General features: G+C 62.0%; 1 protein-coding gene across 2 annotated transcripts; it reads left to right on the top strand.

The window, feature by feature from the left end:
* The first annotated feature begins 500 nt into the window (after positions 1 to 500).
* Bbc3 (BCL2 binding component 3) lies at positions 501 to 8,104 on the top strand. Of its 2 annotated transcripts, none has more exons than XM_020181204.2 (4): positions 501 to 683; positions 4,155 to 4,443; positions 5,795 to 5,985; positions 7,858 to 8,104. In XM_020181204.2, exons 1-4 carry the CDS (start codon positions 525 to 527, stop codon positions 7,972 to 7,974), a joined length of 756 nt encoding a protein of 251 aa, XP_020036793.1. In that variant the 5' UTR covers positions 501 to 524; the 3' UTR covers positions 7,975 to 8,104. The 2 variants fall into 2 exon arrangements, with proteins under 2 accessions (XP_020036793.1, XP_020036794.1); XM_020181205.2 differs by lacking the exon at positions 501 to 683 and adding an exon at positions 1,690 to 1,818.
* Positions 8,105 to 8,856: the final 752 nt, after the last annotated feature.

The raw sequence follows: 8,856 nt of genomic DNA, 5'->3' as shown, positions 1-8,856 counted from the left end.
GTGTCTTAAAAAGACTGCATTTTATTTTGTGTAGATATATCTCAATACACTTGAATAAAAAGCAGCACAGTGGTATAGCAACTGCCTGGCACTGGGAGGCCCTGGGTTGATCCTCAGCACCAAAACAAAAACAAAACAGGGAGAAAGGAAGGGGGTGGATGAGTTAATGGGGAAGCGAAGTAGAAGGCTGAATTACTCCCTGATATTTAAAACAGAGATTTCTGTGAATTTAGCTTTCTGGCTTTTGAAAGGGAAACCCAAGGATCTGGCCTGGAGGTCAAGTTTAGGGACTTGGACTGGTTTTGCTCAGGTCCGTCAGGCTGTTTCTCAGCCAGCCCAGGGCTGGGCACCCAGAGGTGAGGGTAGGGTGACTTAGTTTGATGAGAACTGGAGGGAACAGAAAATGCAGATGAGGCAGAAGTCCTGTGCTCTGGGGGGAGGGACAGTCACAAAGTCAGAGCAGAGGAAGGAAGTGACGATGTGAAACCAAAAGGAGAAAGGGAACAGAAAGCCAGCAGACAGCAATGAAATTGAGTGTGGGGGCTGCCCGGGCATGTTCGTGCCAGGTGCCCAGGGTTGCCTCCTGTGGGTGGGCCCACGCCCTATTTGTGTGGAGCCTGGCTAGGTGTGCACAGTCTGGAGTATGTCCTGCCAGTGGGCCAGTTAGCAGGAACCTGTCACAGGTGTGACTTTGGGACTGCGTGTGTATGCATGGTGGTCCGAGTGGATCTATGTCTGAGGATGGTTTTTGGATTACATCAGTGTTTTAAGCTTGCCATCCAGTGGGTGTGTTTTGTGTGTCCCTGTGGCAGTGTGTGCTTTGGATTGGGTTGTGTGTCCAGGTGTTGCTCTAACAGGTGTGTGTGTGGGGAGGGAGGTGTCCTGCTGTGCCTGTCAGGAAGTTGTACTTCCGCATCGGTAGTCAGCGGTGTGTTGGGGACTCCTGCTGGGTGGGATGTTTGGGAACACAGTTTGGGGGATCGTGTTGTGCTCATCGGTGTGGGTCGTTTGTGCGACTCCGTGTGTGCCTGTCACTGTGTTAGTCTGTGTGTGAGGGTGACCCCCCCCATCAATGGCTCAGGCTGAGTGCTGTGCGTGTGTCTGGGTGTGTGCGCCCCAGAGTGCCTTGATGAGAATGGCCCTGTGTCTGAGTCTGTCTGTCCCCGTGGTCCTCTGCACGTGACTTTGTGTACCCTGGAGCGCCAGTCTGCGTGCTGGCCACGATCCGGTCTCGGGGTGTGTGTGTCTGTGGGTCCCAGTCAGTGTGTCAGTGTGTCAGCGTGTGTCCAGCGATCCGGGTGTCTCGGCGTCCCCAAGGCGCCCTCCTTGCCCCGGGCCAGGCCCTGCCCCGCCCCCGGCTGCAGGGAAACCCCCTCGCGCGGAGCTAGGGGGCGCGGCGCGCGCCTGCAAGCCCCGACTTGTCCGCGGCGGGCGGGCGGGGCCGCGGCGTCACGCGGGGGCGGGGCGTGGGACCCGCCGGGCGAGGGCGGGGCGGGGCGGGGCGGGGCGGCCGCCGAGCGGGCCCGGGAGCCGCCGGGCGGCCAGAGACGCTGCGCGAGCCACATGCCAGCGGGCGCCTGGAGGAGGCACTAGCGACATCGGCAGCGGCCACCACGACGCGGACGCGTCTGGGGTCCGAGCAGCAGCAGTGGCAGCAGCAGAAGCAGCCGTCGCCACCACTGCAGTTAGAGCGGCCGCACCAGGAGCAGCAGCAGCAGCAGCAGCCGCCGCAGCGAACGGCGATCGGCGGGCGCGCCCTCCTGAAGGAAGCCGCCCGCCCCCCATCACTGCCCCCTCCGGCGTGTTCATGCCCCCGGGGTGAGTGTGAGCACCCCGAAACCCCACCGGCATCGATCGCCCAGGACGGGTGGGCTCCCTGGAGGAGGTGACTGGGAGTGCACTAGGAGAGCGGCCGGGGGCGCACTGCGTCCCCACATGTGCCGCCCCCAGCCTTCACCAGGGGACCCCGGCTGGGCTCGCTGGGCGGGAAGCTGTTCGGCGATCGGTCTCCCCACTGTCGGGGCGCACAGGTGCCCCAGCGGTCTGGCGGGTTTGTTTACAAACAATGGGGTGCAGGCACTCCAGCGCCCTCTGGTGGCCAGTGAGGCACGGGGAAGAGAGTCGACTCCAGGTTGCCCCAGCTCCCCAGATGCCCGAGAAGGGGGTCCGGGGGGGGGGTGGCACCGAGGGGCGGCCACACCCAGGGCGCGCGCCCGCTGGGGGCGGCGACAGGGGGCGGCTCGCGGGCCGCGGAGTCTGCGGCTCCTGCGGGCGGGGGCTGCGCCCCAGCAACAGCCGGTTATTGGCCCCGCGCTCGCTTGGCGGGCGGGGCGGGCGCACGTGGCGGCGGCGGTGAGGGGGGCTGTGACAGCGGAGGGGGGCGTCTGGGACCGCCGTGGGAGCGCGCGTGTGCGGGGTTGTGGATCTGCAGGTGTCTCGCCTGGGTGTGTGCGTGTCTAGCTCCGAGTTTGGGCTAGGGTCTGCAAAGGGAGTGGTTGTGTCAATCCAGAGGAATGTGGCATTTGTGACCCGTCGGGGTGTATCCGTGAGTCTCTGCGTGCTTGCGTGGACTTCTAACCGTGGGGTGCACCTGTGTGTGTGTGTTCTCGGAGTTGCCTGTGTGTGCTGGCTGGGGGCCGTTCTGTGGGTCTGTGGCTTGTGTGCACCCGTGGCGTGTAGTTGTGATGTGTGTGGCTGGAGCGAGGGGAGTGTTTATTGCGAGTCTTGCCCAAGTGTGCGGGGTGTGTGTGCTTGCGTGTGGCTGGCTGTCTGCATGTGTCTCCTGAGCTTGTGTCTTCCCCGTGCCCGATGGCTGCTGTCTGTCCAGGTGTCTGAGTTCCGTGTGGAGGGCACTGGGGGTTGTCTCAGTCTGTGTTTGGCTGCTGTGTCTGACATCGGTGTCTGGGAATAGGGGACCGAGGCTCTAGGGGGTCTATGCAGTGCCAAGGGTGGGTGTTGCTGGCAGCCTGAGCCCTGAATGTGTGTGTGTGTGTGTGTGGTGCATAGGGTCTGAAGGCTTGTCACCGATCGCAGGCTCCTGTGTGTCATGTGGCTGTGTGTGTGTAGTGTTTATGTCAGTCACGTGACACCAGCGCTTTAGGTGTGTGCTGTGGGCTGTGGTGGATTAGTTAGCTGTGTTGTGTGTGTGTGTATGTGTGTGTGTGTGTGTGTGCAATGACAATTGGTGATGGTGTTTTCAGGTTGGGAGAGACCAGGTTATGTCTGTGTTCTGTTGGGCTGGGGCTGTGTGTGTCATAGCCGGCAAGAGTGGGGATGCATCTGGGTCTGATGACATGTGTCTCTGTGTGCCTGGGGGCTGAGAGTTGGTAGCATTCAGATGTGGTTTGGTGCTGTGGAGCTGGTCTGTTTTGGGTTGATGGGTGTGAGTCCTAAGGAGTGTGTGTGTGTATGGAGAGGGGCTGGTTGGAGACTTGTGGCAGTGACTGTGTTGTGTGTTGCAGCCTGGGTTTGAGGGCTGCATTGTGTGTGTGTGTGTTTGTGTGTGTGTGTGTGTGTGTCCCTGGGCAGATCAGCGGAGGGCCAGTGTGAGATCTGAGACTGTAGATGTGTGTCTGAGCGGAAGTGGGTATGAGGTGCCAGTCAGTGTGGTGTGCAGTGTGGCAGTGTATGGAGAGGGCTGTGATGGTTTGTGCGTTTGTATATCCCCTTGCTGAGTATCAATGTCCCATATCAGTGTGTGCCTGGGGGAGGCAAGCTGGCCAGTTGTGTTGAGTCTCTGTGTGTCTGTGCTGTGACCCGCCCCCCAGCACTCTTCTCCATTTGGTTGGTGTGGGAGCCCAGGCTGTCCTGCGTCCCTTCATAGTGTTAGGAAAAGTTGTCCCCTCCAGCCCATGCCCTGTGTGAATCCCAGCTACAGTGACTTTGCCCTGTGGGATGGTGACAAACCCCAGAGGCATACACAGACACACCCCCATCTGGGTCCTGTACCCATACAGCGTGGATGGGAGGCTGTCCTAGCCAGCCTGCCCCTTGTATCTTCCCCTACTGGGCTGTCTTGTGGGGGTCTCCCCATCGCACCCCTCTTCCTTCCCTGGTGTGCGTGGTGTGAGTGGTGTGTGAACCCGGGTGTGCGCACTGGGGACCTGGCCCCCAGGCACTTCCCCTCTGACCTCCCCTACTCCCGTGTCCCGCAGGCCCCAGGGAGCGCCATGGCCCGCGCACGCCAGGAGGGCAGCTCTCCGGAGCCCGTAGAGGGCTTAGCTCGCGACGGCCCGCGCCCCTTCCCGCTCGGTCGCCTGGTGCCCTCGGCCGTGTCCTGCGGCCTCTGCGAGCCGGGCCTGCCCGCCGCCCCAGCCGCCCCGGCCCTGCTGCCCGCCGCCTACCTCTGCGCCCCCACCGCCCCGCCCGCCGTCACCGCAGCCTTGGGGGGCCCCCGCTGGCCTGGAGGTCCCCGCAGCCGGCCCCGAGGCCCGCGTCCGGATGGTGAGTGCCCGGCCCACACCCGGGATGATGGCAGCCGGGGAAGCGAGGCCCGGAGCCCCCAGGAACTCCAGGGGGAGCGGAGGGGGCGGGGGCGAGCCGCGCATAGCGGGGCCACTGCGAGGGTGTGGCCAGTGTGGTCTTTGTGTGGCGAGTAGCAGGAAGACCGAGTGGGAGCCGGGGATGGAGGGGAGGTCGGGTGGGAAGTCCCTCCTGGAATCTGACTGCAGTCCCCGAGTTTGCAGCCTTGGGCGACAGCTGTGTCTCAGCTCCCCTCCCCCCCAGTCGGGGTCCCCGAGACCCCTCCCCGGAAGGTTGTAGTGGGAAAGAGTAGGCAAGGTGGGGGTGACTGTCACCTCTGGACTTTTGGGAGGGGTTGAGAGGCCTTTCGCCTTTATTTGCAGGTCTTTGGTCAGAGCTGGCCCCCTCCGCAGTCCCCGCGGAGAGAGGAAGGGGGGGAGGGGCATTGTGTTGGGAAAGTCCCCTTGGGGAGAGGGGGAGTCTCGGGAAGGGAAGGGTTAAAGGTCCCCTGCCTGATGGGCTGTTAACCCCGTGGTTCCCGGCAGAGGGGCGGATTGTCCTGGCTTCCCGTCCCATCCCCCACACACAGTCCCCAGAGCCCAGCCGGGTAAGGCGAGAGAAACTTCGAAGCTCACTTCCTGAAGGCCGGGTGGGGGACCCCCGATTTCAACACCAGAGTCACAGATGGGGAAACTGAGGCCCTCCTGCTAGGATCTGATGTGGTAGGAGGGAGACAGTCGAGAAACCCAGCAGGGGGTGGGGCAAGAAGGCATCTCCTGTATCCCAGCCCCCAGGCCATCCTTACCGGCAGCCACAGTCTGGCCTTCTGCTCTCCAGGCCAGTGCCACATCCGGAGGTGTGGCCTCACTGTGGTTGGACAGGAGCGAGCTGGAGACCTGAGGCTTGTGACTCTGGGTGGGGTCAGTCGTGTATCCCTGTGTGACCTTGGGCCACTTCTTAGGTTGGGCCTCAGTTTCCCGCTCTACCATAGAAAGCAGGCAAGAGCTGGCCTTGTTTGGGAATAGGGTTACTTAAGTCGGATAAGATGAGGGACTTCCCGACAGACTTGGGCATTGGAGACATAGCTGGTCAGACAGGTGGCCCCAGGCCTTCTCTGGCTTTCTAGAGCCCAGGGAGGAGGAGCTGAGAAGTCTGGGTGAAAGAGACTGGGGGTGGGAGGGGAGGTTGGGGAATCACCAGAAATGAGGGGAGCAGAGGAGAAAGCAGGTGTCTGGTTAAGCGAGATGCAGGCACTGGTGACCTGGGTTCCTCTCGGACCCCTCCTGGCCGAGAGGGATGGCAGGTGGTGACCACGCCCCTCTGCCTCTCCAAGGTCCTCAGCCATCACTATCACCAGCCCAGCAGCACCTAGAGTCACCCGTGCCCAGCGTCCCGGAGGCCCTGGCGGGCGGCCCCACCCAGGCGGCCCCCGGAGTCCGGGGGGAGGAGGAGCAGTGGGCCCGGGAGATCGGGGCCCAGCTGCGGCGGATGGCGGACGACCTCAACGCGCAGTACGAGCGGCGGGTGAGTGCGGGGGAGGGGCAGCGACAGGTGGGACTTTCCGCCCCCCGCCAGATGTGCGGCAGCTGCTGCCCTGAGCCGCGGGGTCGCGGCGGGGACAGGCAGGTGGGGGGCGGGGCGGCGGGGCCGGGGCCGCGGCGATGACTGCAGCGCGCCCGGGGCCCGCGGCTGCGGGGACTGAGGGCGGCGCTCGGCGCGGTGGCTTCTATATCCCGGGCTATTTATAGCCGGTGAGTCAGCAGCGCGCCGTGGCCGCGCCCGCCCCGCCCTCCCTCCTTCCCTCCCGCGGTCGCGCGCCCGCGCAGCCCGCAGCGCTCCCCGCGGCCCGGCCCCGCCCCTCCCCGCCTGAGAGCCCCGCCCCTCCCCGGAGCCCCGCCCCCGCCCGGTCCAGCCAGGCCCGCAATCCGAAACACTGGGGAATCCCGCAGCAGAGAGCCGATTCCCAACCCCCTGTGCCCACCGCCCGGCTCTGTTCGCCCTGATCATTGCACCTGCATTGTTTGCTTATTTAAAAAGCAAGCCGAAAACAAACCCGATCGTCGCACCGAGGTGTTGAAGCCACTTGGTCGCCTCCCTCCTTCGCAAGCAGACTGCTGTCTCTTTCCTTGTCCCCGGCCAGGGCTTCTTTTACTGTGCACTTAAGTGCTTGGCATTGTGGGTGGTTTCAGCTTAGCACCCTTGAGCTAGTGCGTTCCTCTCCTCATGGCTCCTGTCCCCTCCCTGTCCTGAAGGAGAGTGATCCATTCGGACAAAGGTGTCTATTTACTGCGACATGGTATCCCGTGGAGTCAACAAAGTATCCATCTTCGCTTCCCTATTCGTGAATATTTAGGATAGATTTTTAAATGTATTTCAAATTTTGATTGGCTTTATTTTTCTCTTCCAAACAATGCACACGGCTGTTGGGTGTGCCCATGGACAAATGTCCCCAGAGGGATTTGGGGGCTCTGTGCCCTCCCTGCTTGGCCTAACTAGATGAATGTACCACAGTAGCATCTCATAGTAGTGACAGTGGCAAGTGTCCTGACCTATACCAAGCTGACATGCCCTCTTTGTCACCTTCTCATGGTGGCAAGAGCGGGCTGAGAGGCAGGGACTGGTCCCAGGCACACTCCCCAGGTTCCCATGGGGGACCCTGGGATCTTGGTGGAACAGCTGTAAAGTGAGCTGTTTCCTAGGGGATGAGTCAGGTGGCCCTGCTGGTAGGGGATTACATCCTGTGCCACCACGCCCACTCTTCATACAGTTTTTAGTACTGCCCTTCATTTTTACAGGGTGGGACCAGTATTTTGGAGCAGAGAGGGTCCTACAAGCCATCCCCCATCTTCATTCTGTCATCAGGAAGAGGGCAAGAGTTTCCCTGTGGTCTCACTGACCCCAGCTTTGTCTCAAATCCACTTCTTGGTAGCTTTAGCACAGATGGGGAACTTTTCCTAGTGTTCCTCCTTCTAGAAAGTGCTGAGACTATGGGCTCCCTGCTTTCTTCATTGTCCCAACCAGCCTTGCTCCCTGCTTTCTTCATTGTCCCAACCAGCCTTAAAGGGCCAAGCAGGATAGGTTGCAATCCAGCTTGTCCCTCAACCCCTATATGAGGTGGTGGGTGACTTCCACACCTGGAACACAGAGGGGAGGAGGTCACAGGCAACTTTTGAGCACTTGCTGTGTTGTGGGAATTGTTCCTGTCCTCTCCCTCCTAGGTGAGGACATGACCCATCCTGAGAGGGGGAGACTGGTCTGGGTGGGTGGCAGAGCTCCAACAGGGTTGGTGAGGGTGTGGTGCTGTCATGGGAGCAAGTCTCCATCCTCCTTGCCCTTCACCCAGCCACCCACTCCCGGGTCACTGTCCGGGTACTAAGTGTTTTCCTCTCTCTCTAGAGACAAGAAGAGCAACAGCAACACCGCCCCTCGCCCTGGAGGGTGCTGTACAATGTCATCATGGGACTCCTGCCCTTACCCAGGGGCCCGGGAGCCCCGGAGATGGAGCCCAATTAGGGTGCCTGCACCCGTCCGGTGGACGTCGGGGACTTGGGGGGCAGGACCCTCCCGCCTCCTGACGCCCTGGCCAGCGCGGGGGACTTTTTTCTGCACCATGTAGCATACTGGACTACGAGCCCTGCCTGTCTCAGGGGGCCAGGGCAGCCACTCCAGCCCCGGCCAGCCTGGGGGCACTGATGGAGACTGGACTCCTGGGCCCGGGCTGGATGTCCCAGGAGGGATCTGAAGGCGGCGGTGACCAAGGGAGTGGGGACTGAGCCACCTGCCTCTGCCGCCCAGCATCATCTCAGGAAAGGCTGTTGGTGCTGGCTGCCCCTTCCAGCTACAGGGGGGACGCTGGGGTCTCCCCAGTGCGCCTTCATTTTGGGCCTGGCCTCAAGGCCCCTGGTGCTTCCCCCCCCTCCTCCCTGGGAGGGGGCCCGTGAAGAGCAAATGAGCCAAACGTGATCACTAGCGTCCTGGAGCCAGAAAACGGGTGCTTGTGACGGCCCCCCACCCAGCGCCCAGCCATCTTCCCTGAGCCGCCGGCGGGCGGTGGTCATGCCTGCCTCACCTTCATCTGGGGGTGGCCAGGAGGGGCCCAGACTGTGAATCCTGTGCTCCGCCACCACCCCTGTCCCCATCAGTCCCATTGCATAGGTTTAGAGAGCACGTGAGATCACTGGCGTTCATTGGGGGGGTGGGAGATTTTGGCGGAAGCCGCCCCAGCCTTAGTCCCCCAGGGCCAAGCGCTGGGGGAGAAAGATGGGGTACAGTGGGGAGGGGGGAGTCTCAGAAGAGGGCGGAGTCTGGGAGCGGGGAGGGGTGGCCCAGCCTGTAAGATACTGTACATTCACTGCTGTAGATACTGGAATGAATTTTCTGTACATGTTTGGTTAA

The sequence above is a fragment of the Castor canadensis genome, chromosome 16, assembly GCF_047511655.1.
Source record: "Castor canadensis chromosome 16, mCasCan1.hap1v2, whole genome shotgun sequence".
Taxonomy (NCBI): Eukaryota; Metazoa; Chordata; class Mammalia; order Rodentia; family Castoridae; genus Castor; species Castor canadensis.
Note: the sequence above shows the minus strand (reverse complement) of the source record. Positions and strands in the feature narration are given on the sequence as shown.

Excerpts from the sequence above, each read along its gene's own strand:
- Bbc3 (XM_020181204.2), top strand. The coding sequence starts at position 525 with ATGAAATTGAGTGTGGGGGCTGCCCGGGCATGTTCGTGCCAGGTGCCC. Across the intron at positions 684-4,154 it reads TTAGCAGGAACCTGTCACAG|GCCCCAGGGAGCGCCATGGC; the intron begins GTGTGACTTTGG and ends CGTGTCCCGCAG. Across the intron at positions 4,444-5,794 it reads CCGAGGCCCGCGTCCGGATG|GTCCTCAGCCATCACTATCA; the intron begins GTGAGTGCCCGG and ends TGCCTCTCCAAG.